Raw genomic sequence first — 22,790 nt, 5'->3', positions numbered from 1 at the left:
ACAAACGATAACAGTGTAAAACAGAACACAAATTATTTAATGTTTGTTTGTTTCGATTCCCGCCATAGCCAATCATAAAATTTTAGATACGAGTACCTTGTTTAGAAAAGGACTTAGGGGACACTTTATTAAGAAATTTTTATGATATAACAAAGATGCGTGATAAAAATTCACAAATGAAGTTGTGGGCAAAATATATTCATTATGTATGTATCCATTAGCTAGTGATATGATCTAGCACACCAATAATTATTGTCAACAAGATCGTGACATACAAAACATCAAAAATCGTAGCCTTATTGTTAGTTAATCTTAATATATATAAATCTCGTGTCACAATGTTTGTCCTCAATCGACTCCTAAACTAATAAACGGATTTTAATGGTGATTACTTCATGGAGTGCAGTTTGGTCCAACTTGAGAGATAGGGTAGTTTTTATTTCGATTTGGGACCCATAAATATTTTTATTTTCAATATTTGTTTTGTATGGACATATTTTCTATGAGAGAATTTAGTGACGCACGGTTTGACAGTTCCGCTGTGAAACAATTTCATTCCAACAACAGGGAGCATATTTACGAAATAATTTTTGATGTTTTGAAATATAAAACAGTTGTTTTTTTACTATCTACAGAACAACGTCTGTCGGGGCAGCTAGTATATTATAAAAATCAATTAATAAAGGGAGTTATTTGTTATATATAACAACAAATATTTTCTAATCCCTTTCTATTTTAGTTTATCGAGATTATGCTTTACTAGGCTATATTTTATATTTTCTTTCTTTTGAAAATATGAGACATATTTTTTGGCCTAAGCTTTTATTTTAACGTTGCACTCATTTGATACTTTATGTACCTATCAATATTCTTATCTGACTTCCGTCTGCAAACATAAATAAAAGCAATTATTATCAATTATAACTCACAACCACACTTACAACAAATGTGTCGAACAAAATGATAAACTCAATAATATATTTCTGTGTCTTCACAAGTATTAAATGTGGAGTGTTGAGGAATACTACACAGACTAACATGGATGATGGAAATGATGGGATCAGTGCTATCACCTCTTATGGTGATGATTTTGAAAATATTCCATCAAAATTTAGTAAAACTACAACCGAGGAGATAATGTTTGAATACCAAGATGCTACAGATGGTAATAACTGCATTGAAGAGACAACAGAAATTGGTGACACTTATAGAAATGCTGTTCCTATGGCAAATTTCATAGCTGGTTGCATGCCTGGATATGACCATGCAGCGGATGGATCTTGCCAGGAAATATTGTATGACTGATCACTATAATTTCTCAGGTTAGTATAAAACCTATAACTACAGTAGCTTAGCTCAAAACTCAGAATGAAATCAGAAGCAAAACAAACAAAATATAACGACGTCATATTGTCCCTACCGATGTAGGTATCCTTGTGTATAAAATACAAAATAGTATTACACTGCTTTAATACGATAGTTGATTTTTTTATTAATATTTTCTCCGTATAATGAATAAAGATAATATGCTCGATCTTGTAACACTCATTTCGATTTATTCCTGTTTCGACCCGCAAAGTTTCGCCCCTCACAAAAAATTCTTGTTTCGCCCCAGATTTTATTCCTGTTTCGTCTCTAAAATAAGAATAATGAGTAATTTATTATTTTATTCTTGTTTTGCCCCACTTTTTGTTCCTTATTCGCCCCGGGTAGTAATTTATGTGTTTTACAACATGTTTTGTACGGACAGCATACAAAATATTTTAAAAATCATATTTTTGACGATAAATATTTTTAATGAACTCAACAAGTAGGTATTCAATACCAGTAATCAATATTGGAAACAGGAGCCTTTTAATTAATTCAAATTTTACTTATTCAAATTGTTATATAAATTGGTTTAAAAACTCAATATCTTTAAAAAAAACGTATACAACGTGTGCCCGCTAAACAAGCAAGTTTATGGCTTCAAATCCTAACTTTTATCTCCCGCTTTCTCCACCTTCATCTTGATCCATGGACTTCGGAATCAAGATAATTTTACTATGTACTTGGTCCGTTTATGATATTTTTGTGCCACGTTTTATCGTTATATTTTTGAGACAACCTAAGACAGCTGTGCCGCAATCTTCAAGAACATAATATCCTGTAATATATCATCGTCTGGTCTTGGGTAAACTATTGCTCTTATATATATCTAGAATATTGTTGTAATTCACATTTTTTTTTCTGGCTGTACAAAAATAATATTTTAAACAGTGGGACGAAACAGGAATAAAAATCAGCGTGGGACGAAACAGGAATGTGGGACAAAAACTCGGGGCGAAACAGGATCAAATCCTCATTTCATCATCAGCCGGAAGACGTCCACTGATGGACAAAGGCCTCCCCCAAAGATTTCCACGACGATCAGTCCTGTGCTGCCCTCATCCAATGTATTCCGGCGATCTTTACCCGATCATCGTCCATCTTGTGGGGGCCCTACCAACACTGTGTCTTTCGGTACGTGGTCGCCATTCGATGACTTTACTGCCCCAACGGCCATATGTCCGTCAAACTATGTGACTAACTCTTATTTACTCGCGTGAAAAAAGTTACACAAACGTTCGCGACGGGGAATAGGTAATTTACCTCAATCCTAAAAATAATTTATCCTAAACTGTATAGTACTTCTTATATAATTTAGAAAGAGCTGTCTTTGTAATTTAGCATAATAGGATTAGTAAGTAACATTTTAGTTAAAAATTTTCAATAAACGTAGGAGTTATTTAAGTGGTATTCATCGTGTGACATGATGAATTATCATATCAAACGTACTGTTACATTTCTGAACTTATAATTTCTTTTGATTTTGGCAAAATATGACATCTTTCACAATGTATTGATCTTGCATCTTGAAGCTTAGCATTTCTCTTCAGATATTTTTGCATAAGGGTAGCTGTGTATTCTAGATCAACTTTGCTGGTAAATCTACTGCAGAAGTTTTAAAAACTCTACTCTCGTCATTTCGTAGTAAATTTTGATCTAATATCATTGACATGGTTGATACATAGTAATACTTATAATATTGTAATATATATATACAAGATAGAACGAGGATCTAGTCAATATCGCCGGAATACGTTGGATGAGGCCAGCGCAGGACCGATCGCCATTGCGATCTTTGGGGGAGGCCTTTGTCCAGCAGTGGACGTCTTCCGGCTGGAATGTTTATGATGATTATATAATGCTTTTGTTTTTGCTTTCAGGTTTCCCGAACCGATACCACATAAGTATCTTCAAGATAAGGGAATACGACCAACTTAAACGCAAGCATCGTATCTCTCGACCACTGGTGTTACTGATGTCCATGGGCGGTTGCTTCACCACTTTTCACTATGTGAGACTCTTGCTCTGCCAGACTTACTGATTCACCAATGCAGAGACTAAATGGCGAGGGATATATGTGGTTTCTAGAATGAAGTGAACAATGACAAGGGATCATTGAAATTTTCACCCGTAAGGGTATAAAATAAGTAAAAACGGTTGTTTGAAAGTCTTAAGGTTTTAAAGTAGCATGAAATTTTAAATATTTGGGTCTGGTAAGGAATAATCGTTTTTCTAAATGCTAACCCTATAACGTAAATTTTAAAAGAACTACCATAATGAAGGGTGTTTTTATAGTATTCATTCATTTCAGACATTACATTCATGTTTTATTCATAATTAATTACAAACATTTCTTCCTGGTGCCTAAAATAACTTGTACAATTTATATCTTAAAATGAACTAGGAAAACCTGTGCAGAGCCAACCAGTGATTTCCGTTTGTTTTGTAATTTAATTTCAATACAATGTTAATAATGAATCACATAAACCTAAATAATATTTATCTAACTAATATACCTAGCTTATAATAAGGAACTTTATTAAATAATACGATTAACAGATAAAGCAAATATTTATAGTAGCTGTAATGTTACTTTAATTTACACTTCCATTTATTAACAAAATTTATACATAAGTAACTAGTTGTTACCCGTGACTGTATTTACCAGTTAAGGCCGCTATCCTAAGAACGCCAAAATAGCGCATAATTGAACCATTTCTTGGCGGTTTCTATAAAGTTTATAATTTTACAAAAAATAATTGTGTACCAACAGAATATGACAAGAAAATTCTTTTTTTTTTACATTAATTCTATTTTTTATAGACAGTGTGAAAAAAATCACCAGAATACCCATAACTTTGCAACCCCTAACAGTTGGAGCTATGCCATTCATTCAATCTAGATAAAAAAAATTACGAAAATTTATTAATTGTACACAAATACTATTTAACATGATATAGGTTTGTTAGTTTTGTAAAGAAAATTGTATTATGCTTGTAATAAATTAAGAATGCTTCTAATTCTGAATTTAAACTATGGCGATCTTGTGCGAGATAGGTTACCTAGCTCCGCTCGATTTCTCAAGGCCGTTGGCTCAGTCCCCAGCCTTAACTATAATAGTTGGGGTTCTAATGCTATCACATGCATATATTATACAAAACAATCATAATATATCTCTCATTGTTAAGGTTTTTTTTTTATGAATATTTTTGTTTACCGTTTTTTCAATGACTTACTTCAAATCCGACTACCACGAAAAAGTCTTGTCATTTTTCGGGTTAGTAATAATATTTTAACTAATTTCGGGTTATAAATAATAGCCTATGACACTTAAAAATATTTCTATTGGTTATTGAATTTCGAAATCGAAAGAAATCGATTCAGTAGATCCAGACTACACACTTTACCTTTAATATTTTTTTTATGTAAAAGGAGGTCAAACGAGCGTATGGGTCACCTGGTATTAATTAAGTGATGATAATAATTTATTAAGTGATCACCGCCGCACTACCAGGGGAATCACATGAGCGTTGCCAGCCTTCAAGGAAGGTGTACGCGTTTTTGAAGGTACCCATGTCGTATCGTCCCGGAAACACCGCACAAGGAAGCTCATTCCACAGCTTTGTGGTATGTGTAAGAAAGTTTCTCGAAAACCGAACGTCACCCATGCAGATGGTGGGGATGATATCCTAATTTGTGGCGTGTCGTGCGTAGGTGGAATTCGACGGCAGGAATCAGATGAAACAGCTCTTCGGAACACTCCCCGTGATAAATACGATAGAAGACACACAATGGAACGTCGACAAAACAACAAACGACAATGCAAACCTCTTAATTTATTTATTTATATATTTTAATAATAGTACAGATAATATCACAGAAGATCTAAAATCACGATATTTCTGGAACCACTAGAGCTAAATATTTGAAATTTGGTAGGAATATTCTTTTCAACGAGTAGAGGTCAACGAAGAACGGATTTTCCAAAATTCCATCCGCAAGAGTTTTTTTTTATTATGAACAGAACAACGTCTGTCGGGTCAACTAGTTAATAATAAATTAATACATCACTAGAAAATTATTATTCAAAGTAATTTACAAATTAATTTCCGTCGCGTGGAAGCAAGAACAAAGATTATTCTCAATTCAATTAACTTTTACAACATCGCTCGGAATTTAATTAAGCGTAATAATTCACAAATGAAAGTTCTTTTTAACTGCGAATATAAGATGAATTAATGAGCTGGTATTTTAGTGAAAATATACTTCGAGATTAAGTTTTCCAGACATTTTATTTTATATATAGTATACCTACGCATTTATTTGCTTTAAAAATATTTCTCCTAAGGCTGAGACATGGACACTAAAGAAGGCCGATAGAGATCGGATTGGTGCTGGAGGAAGATGCTCCAAATCCCTTGGATAGCATTATGCACCGACCAATCCATCCTTAACACTCTAGGTGTAAAATCCAGGATCTGATCCATCTGCCTCCGTAGAATCTTAGAGTTCTTTGGACATATCGCCAGAAAAGATGACCACAACCTCGAACAACTGACAGTAAGTGGGAAGGTAGACGGACGACGCCCTATAGGTCGCAGCTCTATAACATGCTCTGACCAAATCCGCACATCTCTGGATACCGGACTTCATGATGCACTGCACGTAGCCAAAGATAGACACGAATGGCGAACTATTGTCAAAAAGTTGAATCCACAGAGATATCACGACCTTCAGCAATGAGGAATACGACACGAGGAGGAGGAGGGAACTAATAGTAAATCCACCCCCATCATATCGAACTTAGGAATTCTAGAACAGCGCGTTTTGCCAGAAACTTCTTCTATCGCACACCCACTTTGTGGAATCAAATCAGGAAAAGTCTGAATTCTGCAAAAGGCTGCAAATTCCCGAACCGATATGACCTTAGAACTTCATGCATAGAGTATACCTACTCCCCAACTTAAAGGCCCACAAGTCAACGTCAAATAAACTTTATTAAATTAGGCTAAAACTAAGCTAACTGTAAATATTTCTTTTACATTACTGAACTTATGCCGGCTAGATTATGGGACCTTTTTCAGCCGTGAAGCAGTAATGTGTATGCATTATTGTGTTTCGGTCTGAAGTGCGCCGTAGCTAGCGAAATTAATTCGCAAATGAGACTTAAAATCTCATTTCTCAGTGACGAGCGTAATTATGGTGTTGCTCAGAATTTCAGGTGTATGAAGAATACTATGAAGTACACCATGGTAACATCAGCTGAACGTCCTACTCGTCTCGTCCCTTATTGTCATAAAAAGGCAGCCATCTTCCAAATAAAAGTTCTCGGCTATTTTGTTCTTGATTTACAAGTCTCGTCCAATATTATTTTCAAATAAGATTAATATTATCATTATAGAGATATCTGTTGTCAAAAAAACAAAACAGAGAGATCTGTTTTGTTATATATTCCGTGTTATTATATTCCTGTCTTTGTAACTTCACGACAGACTCACAAGGAGAGAAATGTAAATAAATTATCTCATCATCATCATCTAACATAGATACGGCGCGACTAGTTTACATTATTATTTTCACAGTATTATGTCCTATTTTATAATGTTATAGGGCAGTGCAGCCGATATTAATACCATATTTGTGCTGCAGAAGAGGACTACTTGCGCCACTTATAACCTAGGTCCTTAAGAATCATAAAAAGAAAAATTTAAAGAAATAAGCATTTTGACTGTTGCATCTCAAAATATTCTTGAAAATGTTGTATATTATTACCAGCGGGAGGTTGCTTTGCACGGGATGCCGGCTAGATTATGGGTACCACAACGGTGCCTATTTCTGCCGTGAAGCAGTAATGTGTAAGCATTACTGTGTTTCGGTCTGAAGGGCACCGTAGCTAGTGAAATTGTTGGGCAAATGAGACTTAACATTTTATGTCTCAAGGGACAAGCGCAATTGTAGTGTCGCTCAGAATTTTTGGGGTTTTTCAAGAATTAAGCTGAACGTCCTGCTCGTCTCGTACCTTATTTTCATAAAAAAATATATGTTCATAAGCACATTAAGGAATTTGCTAGAAAATGCGACAATAATAATGTTAAATTGTAGTTTTGCACGTCGTAACAAAGCGAGGATGTGACGTCATCGATGTCAGATCTAGAGATAATATTTTAACCGGGTAGTTAATTAAAATAGTGGAAAGCGTTGATCATTGTGTTCTGTGGTCACATTTTACCCTAATGTCAACTGCTTAAACACCAAGTTACTAATGACAATGCCAACCAAAGAGGATGTAAATACTAGGTATTATCTATTTAGTTTAGTATGAAACGTGCAGTCATTTGACATAAGTTTGAAATAGTAATTACAATATTATGGCGACGTATAATCCGGTTAGGTTTGAAAGCAAACAGTTGCTTAATACATAGTGGATTTCGGCTACCTCCGTTTTTTACAAGATCATAGCTGTCATCTGTCAATCTACCAATGACTGCATGTTTCATAGAATCGCTTTTTAAAGTGAAACTTTTATTACATCGTCTCAAACTTTTTCGCCTGTGTGTTGCATATCGCGTCACGGTCGGGCGGCGCGTCTATAGTTCGCAGCAGCTGACCGTGTATAACGTGAAAAAAACGTTTAACGTGGTTTCATAAAACCACACATTCCTTTATTTCTTATTGAGTTTAGCTAGGCTGATGCCAACGAGAATGACGGTTCTCCAACAAATATATGAACAAAATACCCAACAAAATAATATGCCAAGTATTTTCTAGGCTTTCCGCTGTGTTTGAACGTAGATTGCTTCCAATTAAATTTACCTTTACAACATCGCTCGGAACTAAAACGGGCATATTATTTCATAAGTGAATGTTCTTTGAACTGCGAAATTAATATGAATATTTAAGATGGTATTTAGAGGTAATTTGCTGTGAAATTAAATATACCTCGCTATTTGGTGATGCGTATAATTTATACTATTACTATTTTATACTTTATTATGAAAAAATACGACATGCGGTATTCATAAGTACCTTCTTCAATCCTAACGCGATGTATTATTGGTCGGTTATAGTAAGTTGTTCGGTTGGTAGTAATTTCTACCTAAAACATACTTGACACAAAGAGTTACTATATATTCGCGTATAGACAAACAGAGCATGTGGAGAGAGAACAAAATCTATAACGGAGGTACAGCAAGATAGGAAAGGTAAGCGAATCTATTGTGAACCGATTTTGATTGACAAGTCGTAAAAAGTCAGCCTCGATTGGCATTAGCCCCATAGTAGGTATTTAGAATATAAAATTAGCTAACAAACACATTGACAATCGGGTTATGAAAAAAAAAATATTGATTTTTTTTATTATAATGGTAATATTGATATTTAAAGCAAAAAAAAAACATTTTTCAATTAATTATAAACAATTAAAAACTGCAATGAGTGAAAACTAACATGACGTCACACGCGTCGGGTTTGTTCGGGAGTTGTCGGCGTGTCTTCGGTGCTGGATTCAATAATTAATTTTTATTTTGAAATAACTTTTGAATTATTGCGAAGAAAAAATAGTTTTATTATAAAACAAATATGATCTTTCCATTCATCACAAAAAAAAATAATCTCAAAAGCCAATCCAAAACTTTACATGCATTATCGGGTCGGGTCTGTTCGTTTATACGCTAGTATATTCTAAGTCTGTGGCTGAAAATATTATTACACGATATACCCAAGTCTACAGTCTCTTGAAACTGTAAAAAATCAAACTTCTAAAGTTAATGTAAAAAAGATACGGCCGTTTATGTCGCAACAACGTATATTTCGAAACTATCAAGGGAATCAATTTATAGGGTATTGTCCATTATTAAATTATTGGGTTCCTAAGTGGTTGGGATTTTATCCAGGTTCTAACATTTCCCATACAGTTACATTAGAATGAGATTTCTTGAGTAGTGCCAAAAAATTTTTTTAAAAGGAGGATAAGGGTGCGTATGGGACACCTGATGTTAAGTGATCACCGCCACTCACATTCTCTTTACAGCCTTTAAACGTACGTGCTTCTTTTTATAGTACCCATAACGTATAACGGGCCAACCACTGCCTCTACTATATACCACTTGGCGCTGTTGGCCATGTAGCGAGAGTCTGCGGAACTAAAACCAGTGATGACAACATCAGCAAACATCGATAGATGGAGGGAAACTATTTACAAAAACAAATTGTGTACTTTATTACGATGATTCTTGAACTATAAAGAACACGGAAAACGAACGAAATGAATTCAAAATGTAAAACTACTTCAGAGTGTTGTTCTTTTCTTCGCCGCCATTTGTATGATACGTCAAAATTAGTTCTCTGGACGCTCGCGAGTGGCACTTCAAATAGGCACAAAAAATTGCTGTCAAACATATGGAACAGCCTTTCCAGTGGTATTACATATTATATTCCGAATTCCACCTTCGCACGACACGCCACAAGTTAGGATTTCATCCCCACCATCTGGATGTGTGGCGGTCCACTACAGTGCGGTTTTCAAGGAGCTTTCTCCCTCGTACTACAAAGCTATGGAATGAGCTTCCTTGTGCGGTGTTTCCGGGACAATACCACATGGGTACCTTCAAAAAAAGCGCGTACACCTTCCTTAAAGGCCGGCAACGCTCTTGTGATTCCTCTGGTGTTGCAAGAGAATGTGGGCGGCGGTGATCACTTAACACCAGGTGACCCGTACGCTCGTTTGTCCTCCTATTCCATAAAAAAAATATATATAAGTCAGTGGTGCCAACTAACATTTGCTAGCAGTAATATGGTTGGCTGTCATTCCGTATAATATTAACTTGAGTGCTTAGTTCGGGTATTCATTACTTATTGTGAGTTCTAAGTGTGTTTAGATTACCACGCCCTTCTACACAAAGTTGTACGGGAAACTTTTACTTAAAACAAACGATTAATTCAAAACGCAATCATGTTCCATGCTATAAGGTTTAATTTAAAACTTTTGCAATTCAAGTTGAGAGATCTAACGAGAGCTCAATCGAGTTAAGTTGAAGTACTTTTAAAGGCAGGTGTTTTTAAAAGTTAAGTGAGTAAGCTAAGTAGTTAAGTATAATATAGTAGCATTTTGAGTGTTTAAAAACGTTCAAAGGTGTAAATACAAAATGAATTGCTATTTTACTTGAAGTAGTCAATATTGAACATCTTAATATATATAAATTACGTGACACGTTGTTTGTCCGCGATGCACTCCTAAAGTAACGAACGGAATTAGATGCGGATTACTTCATGGAGTGCAGTTTAGTTCTTTTGTTTAGTTTTATTTCCAATATTTGTTTTGTATGGACATATTTTCTGTGAGAGAATTTAATGACGCACGGTTTGACAGTTCCGCTGTGAAACAATTTCATTATAACAACAGCTACAGAACAACGTCTGTTGAGTCAGCTAGTAGACATATAATATGAAAGAGTATTTATGCCGTAGTCAAGAAAATCAAGCAGGACAAACGAGTACAAAGATGATTCGGAATTCGTCATAGCTCGGGTGTAATCGGCGTACGGTGCGAGTGAGGGCGAGAGCAGGCGCCGGGCATCGGGTTAAATAAAGAATAATAAAAATGTAACTTTACGCAAGAACCTAATTTAAAAATGCAGCTGCTACAATTACACAAGTTGTAAATCCCTAAAAGTACTTTATTTACTTAGATCAATTTATAGATCTAGATAGACTGTGGCAGCTGAGACATCGAAAAAAATTTAAGCAGACAGTTAACCTCTTTTTTGAGCAATAAAACAAACTGACATGCAATTCGTGAGTGTAAGACGTAGCTTATCACGCACACTAAAGTAATAAATCATGCCAGTTTTTATTGGTTGTCTAGCAGTTAAAGGCTCTATCTAGATGTATAATTTATGTACGTTTATTTATATAATATTTAATATCAGGAATATACAAATAGAATAACTTTGTTTACAAAAACATGACCAAGCTATTATTATATCATTAACAAAACTATATTCCTTCGAACAACAAATCTTTTATAAACTTTCTTAAATTTATTTTCTGTCATCTTGTTTTGATTTAGTTACATGACTTTTTTATGAAAGAGGGGACGCGGGGAGAGGTGTACGCTTTTTTGAAGGTACCCTTGTCGTATCCTTCTGAAAACACTGGAGAAGGAAGTTCATTTCACGGCTTAGTTGTACGTGGAAGCAAGTTCCTTGAAAACCGCATTGTGGAGGAACAACGAAATATATCCAATTGGTTTTTTTATGAAAATAAGAGTCGAGACGAGCAGGACGTTCAGTTAATTGTAATTGTTACACCCTGCCCATTACAATGCAGTGCCGCTCAGGATTCTTGAAAAACACAAAAATTCTGAGTGATACTACAATTGCGCTCGTCACCTTGAGACATAAAACGTTAAGAAAATATATTGAATTAGGCGTTACTTTGCGGAAATCCATAATTATACAAATGATTTAAGTTTTCTTTAGTGTTAATTCCGCCAATATTTGTTTTTCAAACAATTCGACACGTGTTTCGCCTCTACACGAGGCATCCTCAGGACGTGTTGCCAAACTCTGGCACGAGACACTGTAAATTTAAGCGAAATCCTTTTTCACATGTATGTAAAATATTAAAATTATTATTGTTTACGAGTGAGTGACCTGTATCAATTAAATGTTTCGCGAAGTGTGCTTTTTCGGGATGATTATTCCTAAATGCGGCAATATGTTTTAATCTAATTTCGAAATTTCGATCTGTTTGACCTATATATACCCCGTTACAACTTAGTTTATAAACGCCGGATTTTTCGGAATTATCAATCGAATCGATCTTTGCCATTACATATTCGACTGACATTGTGATTCGTTCGGAAGGACACATTAATTTTGTTTTTCCTATATATTTTAGCTATTTTATCTGATATTGGACCAATATATGTCAAACTACCCACATATTTGGTATTTGATTGTGGTGGGACGGGATAAAGTTCTGAATCAATTAAATGTTTTTGTTTATTTTTAATTAATTTGTTCACTAACTGTTTTGAAAAGCCGTTGGAAATCGCGATTTGGTATATTGTATTAAGTTCTTTCGCGAAGCTGTCACGGGACAGTGGGACTGACATTAATCTGTGAACATAGCAGCGGAAGGCCGCTAGTTTATGTTGTACGGGGTGGCAAGATGACGCGGGAATAGCAATATCTGTATATGACGGCTTTCTATAGATTTGGAATTCTAATTTATTATTTACTCTTGTTAATGTTAAATCCAAAAAATTTAGGGATTGGTATTCGAGACTCAAAAAAAACAGACTCTCGTGTCAGATTTTGGCGAAACAACACGTCATGAGGATGCCTCGTGTAGAGCCGAAACACGTGTCGAATTGTGTGAAAAACAAATATTAGCGGAATTAACACTAAAGAAAACTTAAATCATTTGTATAATAAGACGTTAAGTCTAATTTCCCCGGTAATTTCTCTAGCTACGGCGGCCTTCAGACCGAAACACAATAATGCTTGCATATTACTGCTTCACGGCAGAAATGGCGCCGTTGTGGTGCCCATAATCTAGCCGGCATCCTGTGCAAAGGAGTCTCCCACTGGCAAAAGGTGGGGATGATATCCTAATTTATGGAGTGTCGTTGATTCCAGGTGGAATTTGGTAGCAGGAATCAGGTCAAACAGCACTTCGGAACACTCCCCGTGATAAATGTTAGGACTTATTTTGGTAAATGTAACAGCTAATTTAATTTTGCCCAAGCGTCTAGAAAATATGCGTGATTGTATGCAATGTCATGTAGAGTATATGTTTATAAATTAAACAATTTCATATCAAGCAAAGAAGTAGTTAATATCGAGCGAGGATTAACTTAAGGTTTGCTTTATAATTAAGTTATTCAGCTAAAGGTTAACTTAACAGTCACGTAAGCTTCACGGCTATAAAGTAAACGTAAGGCTTTCACGCAAAAAGCTTTTCAAGTAGCAACACCAAAGTGTGCTTATAACAAATTACGAATGACACTTTTTCAGGTTTATTCAGCGTAAAAGCGTTTTTATAGTTGCTTTTAATGTTTAAATGTATTTTGTGAGAGTTAAAGTTCTAATGAAAGAATTGATGCGCCATTTGAGATTTACATATTATGTGTTACTTTACGAGTTCTTTTATAATGTGAAAAGTTCTTAAGAAACTATACTCAAGAAACTATAATAATATCTAATCCTGTTAAGACCAAGTTAAGACAGACGAAATATGCACCGTTAAGAGAAATCAATCTTTCTTTTGTTCATCGCGAACAGACAGATATATAATTTTCAATGATTTTAACCTCTGATATGTCAACACGTCCCGCGCGCCCGCAGAAGCCACTTGCTGAGCTGTTTTGGCGCCAAACCCGGCGACGGCCACTTGAAACGAACCACTTGTGTTTATAATACTCGAGGTATCATTATACGGTTTTTGTTACGGGTTGCTAGATAAAAAAGCTTGGTTATTGTAAAACATAAACGTGATTTATGATAGATTCGTGCAGTGAATGATGCCGCTCTTTCAGAGTTGTACGAGGCGTTGTGACTATTTTGCTAAACGCGTTGAAATAAAAATATTGCAATTGGATTCCTTGTATTAGTGGATTCTGATATCCGATATCAGATTTAGTCAGCTAGTCTGCACAATTTGAAGGAATTTAAATTTAAGCAAATGTTTTTCCTTAGATAATTTATACGTCCAGATTGAGCCTATTGCTGTTAGGCAACACATTACAATAGGCCAGTTTTATTAGTTTACTGTGCGTGACGTCTTACTATCGCGATACGTTAGTGACTTTTTGTAAGTGTGCGTGCATTTGCTGAAAATAGTGGCTAACAGGTTGCCGCTATTTTTTTCGACGTGTCAACAGCTGTAACATCTGTACGTATAAATTATCTCTTTAATAAATTGTTACATAAATACTTTAATCCCTGGATCTATTGTGTACCTACTCTATACATACCCAAGCGCCTGTTCTATCCTCGTAGGTGACATGATGGTCTTAAGGCAATATTACAAAAGAGACAACCAGAAAAGAAAGAAAAGAACAAATGATGAAAAGTCTGGTACGAGACCTTCAGTTGTGCTACACTAAAGCTATATGACGACCCTATGCTTATGGCCCAGTGGTTAATGACCCTGCCTACTGAGCTAGAGGTCCCGGGTTCGAACCCCGGTAGGTACAATCATTTATATGATGAATATAATAATAATAATAATATTGACACACTTTTTACACAAATTATCTTGCCCCGAATTAGGCATATAAGCCTGTGTTATGGGTTGCAATACAACGATATATTTAATACAATATACTTACTTAAACATACATAAATATATGTGAACCTACACATAAACATACATATATACATATTATAAACACCCATGACTCGGAAACAAACATCCATATTCATCATATAAATGCTTGCACCTACCGGGATTCGAACCCGGGACCACTAGCTTAGTAGATAGGATCGCTAACCACTCGGCTATACTGGTCGTTATGAATGTTTTGAATGCTATGAATGTTTGTTTCCGAGTCATGGATGTTTATTTGTATTTATGTATGTTTAAGTAAGTATATTGTGTTAAATATATCGTTGTCTAGCAACTATAGTACAGGCTATGCCTAGTTTGGGACAAGATAATTTGTGTAAAAGTGTGTCAATATTATTATTATTATATATAAAGTAAAAATTAAAATACCTTGTTAAAGTTATATTTCTTAAGGCGCGCTTGGAAAAAATGATGAAAGTTCAATTTTAAGATGCACGCGCATTACTGTAATATAAAAGTAACAGGGTGAAGTTGGTTCCTAAGATTTTCTGACGTTTGCGACATTCGTTTTTTTTTGGTTTTTTCGTCCATTATTAGGACAGGCAAAGGATTCAAGCCCGTACAGCCGTATTCGTTATGTAATAATTAATTGTCAAAGCCATCATTGCAAGATTTTTACAATATTGTTCTTTCTACAAACGTAGAATTGCACGAGGAATAAATAATTTTAAAGATTTTTGCTTTGGCCAAAGAAGTATAACTTCTTGCGTGCATACATAAGTACACACACAATTTTTTTTATTTATATCACACCTGTTATATTTCGGTCTATGGCCCTTGATGTAATAAGGCTCACTTTACGAGCAAGTGTGTTCAAAATATCTAAGTTACATACCTGTCTCCAAACACATAAGCCCTCGGCAGCAATCACCGTTGCTGATGCATGGTGAGCTGTAGCAATGGCCCTCTTCACCATCATCGATGCGATTGCCCTCTAAAGCCTCTGCGTATACTTCTTCAGGCTCCACCTATCACAAATTGAATTAGAAATTTTAATAATTTTTACTTTCATCTACACACCTTACCAGTGGGAGGCTCCTTTATTTTATTTATTATTATTAAAGATACAATATAACATTACAGATTAAATCTAAAGCGTTACAATGATATTATACAAAAGAAAAAACAAACAATGAAAATTATAAGCTAGTTATCTTATTTTATAGAGCTTACATGCATCATACTCTCAAATCTTTTCTTACATTCTTTGACCAAACATTCCATCGAGCTGGCAAATAGATCAAACTGTGGTGCTTCCTCAAGTACAGAGTTTAGAAGACAGATGGCTCGTATTACAGGCGTGTGCTTATGCGCTTGAGTGCGTGCAGGTGGCTGCGCTAATAGTGCATGTCGCCGCGCGCGTACGTACGAGGTCTTTGCACAGGATGCCGGCTAGAATATGGGTAGTTCAACGGCGCCTATTTCTGCCTTGAAGCAGTAATGTGTAAACATTACTGTGTTTCGGTCTGAAGTGCGCCGTAGCTAATGAAATTACTGGGTAAATGAGACTTAACATCTTATGTCACAAGGTGACGAGCGCAATTGTTGTACCGCTCAGAATTTTTGGGCTTTTCAAGAATCCTGAGCACCACTGCATTGCAATGGGCAGGGCGTATCAATTACCATCAGCTGAACGTCGTGCTCGTCTCGTCCTGTATTTTAATTAAAAAAAAATCTCTATGTTATTCATCTTTATTTGGTCAAAGGGAGTTCAGAAGAAGATCTGATAAGGGTTGCGGGATGCGATTTTTGCGAAAACTTAGCACTTCAAAAATTGTATTTTAACATAATTCAAATTCATTTCTGACTTCACATCAAAGTATAGTATAATTTTATAGCGTGTAAAAATAAACCATTTTACCTTAGATTATAGATTGGTCTCCGCTGCGCTCCAACTAGATACCGCACTACCTATAGCTTAGCTTAATAGCTTTTTTATTACGGCAACTACTAGATGCTTATGTGCGTGGCATCTTTCAAAGTTTGCAAGATACGTGTGCGTGTTATTTTACATTGAAATTAATAAAACACAAATACTTACTGGTATTATGTGATCCCAGTATCTTTCTTATTTCTTGTAGTATTATTTTACAAAGTTTTACTACGCAACCGGACATCTTAGTTTCAATTATTAGCCAAGTTTAAATGTGGCACGTCAACGTGACACATTGTTCGAGGCTGGCGCGAGTACGTCCACTTGGGCGCAGTATTAGTTGTCACACTTTGCGACTACGCCTGCGGTATCTAGTTGGAGCGCAGCGGAGACCAATCCTTAATCTAACCATTTTACGTATGACATTCAAATTAAGTTATAATTATAGACACGATATTTTTAGCTCAAGTTTAATGCCATTTTAAGTGACCTTTGTCCCTTTTTATTTGGGAACCTGAAAAACTTAAAAATAGATCAAAGAATCCATTTCTCCCTCAGCTTTATTAAGCTAAACTCACCCAAGCCGGTAGGTTAAAGTGGACTGAACAATTTTTTACACGCTTTTTTAGCTTCACCTGTATGTATGTTTGTTTGTAACCGACTCATTTGGGCGCTATTTTGAGCCACTTTAAACGGCCAGATTTTGTTCTATCTTCGTAGATTTATCGAAGACCGATCACATAGACGACACATTAATTTGATAAAATTATTCCATTTTTCAAGATGCAAAATAAGATTTTTGTTAATTTATATAATTTTCATCTGTTGTCGATAAGGAAGGAACCATGATGGCCAGTCCGAATTCAAGGCTGGTTATTTTTACAAATTAAATTTGAAAACAAATTTATGAACGATGCGTGGCTAGAACCCGCGACCTCTCGCATTCGCAGGCTCAGTAGAATAGCGCTAGCACGGAGCGTGAGAGATCGCGAGTTCGACTCACGCATCGCTGAAATTTTTTTTTCAAATTTAAATTATTTATTTTTTCACTCCATTTTTTTACGAAATTTCATCAAAATCGGTTCAGTGGCTTAGGCGTGAAAGCGTAACAAACAAACTAACATTCACATTTATAATATCACAAGTAGGGATGACAGCTGAAATTATGCTAGCCTTAAGCTAACACAGTCCAATGCAAAAGACAAGTTCACCTTTTATCAGACTCGGCTAAGAATTATGTAAGTTAAGTTTAAGTACGCTCTATAGATCTCAGCCTAAGTTCGTTCGCATAGTCACGTACTTAAATGAAAATGTAACGCCTTATTTACCTGAGGAGCAAGCATCTGGCTGCGATCAACACGAAACTGATATTAAAAGTAAACAACACAAATTGGAAAAATATTTCTGTTCCATCTCTCTTCGATCTAAATAATAATAATAATATAATATTGACATACTTTAACACAAATTATCATACCCCAAACTAGGCATCGCGTCTTCTGTGGGTACAAGAAAACTACATTTTAGTCGAAAGCTAGCTAGTGAAATTACTAGGCAAATGAGACTTATGTCTCAAGGTGACAAGCGCAATTATTGTAGTGGCGCTCAGAACTTTGTGTTTTTCAAGAAGACTCTGCTGAACCACAAGCAGTTCATGCCTACGGTTACGGAGGTATTTGTTCGGAACAAAAAACCGACACAACTTATCATTTAACTCAGGAACATCGATCTTACCATGCAAAACTTTACAGGCGGTAGTTCCACCGACTTCCAAAGAATTAGTTCAGAGAACCCGGAAGAAATTTGGTTGGTTATAGGTAAGGTACCCGCATATCCATTTATAAAGGAACCTCAGAAATACCTTCTGAACTTCTTCAAGGACAACCACATAGGCGACCTCGTGCGGGTTCCAAATGCCGGCGCTAGATTACAATTTTGATCTAACTAGCGAATGGTGTATTGAAATGGTAACGAAAAGGTTATTTGTTGAAGTATACCATCATAAAATGAAAAGAAAAAGTAAAATACCCGCAAGTGCCGAAATTCTAACAGTTCATTCCACTTTTTCTTAGATGACGCCATTTTGTTTTTGTAAAATAAATGGGTCGTCATTTTGCAAATATACTCTACCCTAGTTCAATCGTACGAGCTAGAATGCAATCGGATTCTGGTTAACACAACCCGAGTCCAGAGTCCGAATAATTTATCAGCGAGAGTTTTACTTCTAACCATACATTCAAATTTTTCTTAGGTGATGCCATTTTATTTTTGTAACATATACTGTGCGAATATACTGGAACCTACTCCACTCGCACGGGCTAGATATAATCATGTTCTGGTTTACACACTACGAGTCCAGAGTCCAAGTAAGTTATGAACGAGAGCCTAGCTTCTAACTGTACCTTCAAATTTTAATTAAATGACGCCATTTTATTTTTGTAAAATAAAAGGGTGGCGAATATACTCGACCTTAGTGCAATCGTACTTTTAACTATACATTTTTCTTAGATGACGCCAGTTTTTGTAGACTAAATGTGTTCTCACTGTGCGAATATGCTCAAACCTAGTTCACTCGCACGAGCTAGATACGATCGTATCCTGTTTTGCATTTCGCACACTAAGAGTCCAGAGTCAGAGTAAGTTATCATCGAGAGCTTTACTTCTGACTATACTTTCCAATTATATTTAGATGACGCCATTTTATTTTTGTAAAATAAATGGGTTCTCACTGTGCGAATATACTGGAACCTAGTGCACTCGTACAAGCTAGATACAATTGGATTCTGTATTACACATTACGAGTCCAGAGTCAGAATAAGTTATCAACGAGAGCCTTACTTACTTACATTCCAATTATTTGTAGATGACGCCATTTTATTTTTGTAAATTAAATGGTTTCTCACTTTGCAAATATACTCAAACCTAGTGCACTCGTACGAGCTGGATATAATCGGATTTTGTTTTACACACAAGGAGTCCAGAGTCTGTGGAAGTTATCAACAAGAGCCTAACTTCTAACAGTTAAAACCCCGATGAAACGACAACTGACATGTGAAGTAACTTTTTTTATGACGGTACGAGATGAGCAGGACGTTCAGCTGATGGTAATTGATACATCCTGCCCATAACAATGCAGTGCCGCTCAGAATTCTTGAAAAACCCAAAAATTCTGAGCGGCACTACAATTGCACTCGTCACCGTGAGACATAAGATGTTAAGTCTTATTTTCCCTTTAGTTTCACTAGCACGGCCTCTTTCAGACTGATTTGAGATTACTGCTTCCGGCAGAAAAAGGCACCGTTGTGGTACCCATAATCTAGCTCCCCACTGGTAACTTCAAAACAGATTCCTTTAGGAGTAGTTCTTACCTGTCCATAAGGATAGTGGCGATACTGCGAGCGACCGTAGCCAAGGTTTGTCAGCATATCGGAGCTGAAGCGATTGAACAACCCGCCCCAAGCAACCGTAGATCCCACGCATGCCAAAAACAGAAAGGCGCTGATACCCATGTTGATACTGTTAACAGAAACATTCTAATATTAATATAACAAGTATTAAACAAATTAAATTTGTAAACAAAATTTATGAACGATGTGGGACTCAAACCCTTGACCTCAATTTTTTTTCAAAGTTTTCACAGCTTCACAGTCTATCTTGATTCTAGACGTGTAAATTATTTTGTTTGTTTTTTTTTTCAGTTATGGTGAATGAATGAACTATTTTTTATTAGCACGCACACTTACACAATTTGACGTACATATCGCAAGTGTAAGACGTAGCGTGTCACGCACACTTAAGTAATAAACCTGGCCTGTTTTCATTGGTTTTCTAGAAACAAGAGGCTCTATCTAAACGTTAAAATATCTTAGTAAAATAAAATCCTACCATAATAGCAAATCATTGACGAATATTGTTCAATTCACAGTTTAATTCATAAATCGATAGTTCCTCGCCCCGCGCTAACACTCCCCGCATCGCTTCCTACATTGATACATTTTCATTAAGCAGTTTGTCCATTGTTGTAGACAGGATTATTGAAAAATTGGACATGTAATAATATCCTAGTTTATATACTCAGCCCGATCTTTTTTTGGTAATTAAAATCTTTTTTAATTAATGAAGAGGAATTATTTTTAAGTTTCTTCGCGAGTATTGTTAAAAGATACAACTGTTCAAATTAGTAACGAAAAAATATAATGAATGTAAATTAATTATAGTCTAACATTATCTATTCGTCTACGTTACTATGAATATCAGAAAAACTAAAATTAAGTATCTGATAATTTATTATTCGCATAAGAAAAATTAAAAGTGCTTCTGATTTAAGGCTTTCCATACGTTAATTTACAAAACAAAGGAACTGAAATTGTTTTTTGATCTTGTCCTATTCAAATAAATAAAACAATTTGTTTTCTACAAATTCGGTTTTAGTACAAAATTTGTAAGTTTTGTGATATCAAACGTTTTCCCAATTAAATCCACGAAATAAACTTCTTCTATATAGAACTGAAGTTCAATCTATTGCTAATAAAAAAATTACCAAAATCCGTAGATATAAAACCATTTTCTTATCGCCACTAAAAAGTCTCGAATGTAATATTAGAAACTCCTTTCTTAGCAGACTCTTTGACTATAAGAATTATTTCTTCTACGTAGTCTGTGGTATTAAAAAAATAAGCTTACCGTGGCATGGTGCTTTCAGCTCGGGTTTCAGGCAGCTACTGTGGATCTATACAGAAAGTTCTTCTGCGCATGGTATGGAATAAAGATGTGACTACATTGGCTAATTACTGAATGCGACTTTGCGATTTTCAGACCATGATTTTCTTCGTCGTAACTTGTCTCGACAGAATTAGTTCTGTCCAAATAACAAAAAAAAAACCGTATGCGTCTCGGTACGCCCGACTGATGAGAAAACTTAATCTAATCTAAGTTGAACTATTTAATATTGAAATTGTTTAACTTGAGAAAAGCTTAGGTTAGTACTTAAATTTTATGTATATTCTTATGATAATTTGCGGAAAGTTTATATATTACTTAATTTATTTATTGATTATAAAATATATTTTATTCTTAATTAATATTCTTAAGTATCTTTACCATCATTATTTAATCCCATTAAAGTGCCAATTGGTTAGAGTGAGAGAAAAGGAGCCTGCCTACGGCTGCCGTATGCGTGAGAGAAAGGGACGCCAGACAGACAGGCGTCGTACCGCGTTACGTTACAAAGTGGTTTACCGTCCCATAAGAAGTTATAACTTCAAAAAATCAATATTTAATAAAGTTTTAGGAAGCCATTGGAACGCTTAAAGCAATACTTCAAATATTATAGAACTCAGTATTGTTGTAGTAAAAATATGTCCCAGCAGAATTACTTATTTAAAAAGTATTCAAAGTAACGTTTTATATTTCTTATATAGTCTGGTAGCCTGGATTTTTAACCATATATTTAAACCATTACATAAGATACAATCAATACATATGTTATATAGGTCAGTTAAATGTTTATCCAACAGGCAAATAGTCGACGCTGGACTTAAATGATCCAAGCTGCAAAAGTTCTTAAGTGGAAATACAGTCGTGCCAGCAGAATCTTTAAGCGGGAAATTGTCGTTTCGAAATCTAAGCACGTCACGGGACGTTCAAGTTCTGGAAGTTGTCAAGAGCTGATTTTGATAACTTCAATCAGTCATCCCTGCCGCTTCTGCAAGTAGATATTAAATCCTGGCCCATACGGAAAAATCAAAGCCACTGAAAACTCTTTGTGTCTACAACTCGACTCATAACGACAATGGAATACCATGCCGCTGTATCAGACCTCTTTGCCGCAGGCTAAGAATATGTAATAGTACAAGTACAGAAATGTCACTCCACAAAATCATTTAAAGAAATAGGGACTCTTGCGGCAACACAATAAGGTGTATATCAGATCGCACAGCGCTATCATTTATTTTCATTTTTATTCACCTAGAAGTTGCCCCTGTTTATACCGCGTATCTTACCACTTCTGACGATATTAGGGTTATCTTCTTTACCTAAAACTGTATCTACCTAGTATAAGGTCAACTTATAAAAATATCTCAGTATTCTCTATAATATAAATATGTATGTAATCGTATTTATATGAGTAATGTATCGTTCGTTGTCAAACCTACATTAGTTGGAGATAGTAATGTTTGCGTTGAAAGACCACGAC

At 35.4% G+C, this 22,790-nt stretch overlaps 1 protein-coding gene across 1 annotated transcript in view; it reads right to left on the bottom strand.

Annotated features, from left to right (window-relative positions):
- LOC126968353 (ITG-like peptide) overlaps window positions 1-21,339 on the bottom strand; it is a 28,058-nt gene extending 6,719 nt beyond the window's left edge. The window contains exons 1-3 of the mRNA XM_050813338.1: window positions 21,278-21,339; window positions 19,963-20,110; window positions 15,557-15,689 (exon numbers count right to left, since the gene is read on the bottom strand). Coding sequence (XP_050669295.1) covers window positions 15,557-15,689; window positions 19,963-20,110; window positions 21,278-21,285 — 289 coding nt within the window. The 5' untranslated portion in view covers window positions 21,286-21,339. The remainder of the gene's footprint in view (window positions 1-15,556; window positions 15,690-19,962; window positions 20,111-21,277) is intronic.
- Between the last annotated feature and the right edge of the window lie 1,451 nt (window positions 21,340-22,790).

Source organism: Leptidea sinapis, chromosome 15, assembly GCF_905404315.1.
Source record: "Leptidea sinapis chromosome 15, ilLepSina1.1, whole genome shotgun sequence".
Classification (NCBI taxonomy): Eukaryota; Metazoa; Arthropoda; class Insecta; order Lepidoptera; family Pieridae; genus Leptidea; species Leptidea sinapis.
This window is presented reverse-complemented; position numbering and strand designations above follow the sequence as displayed.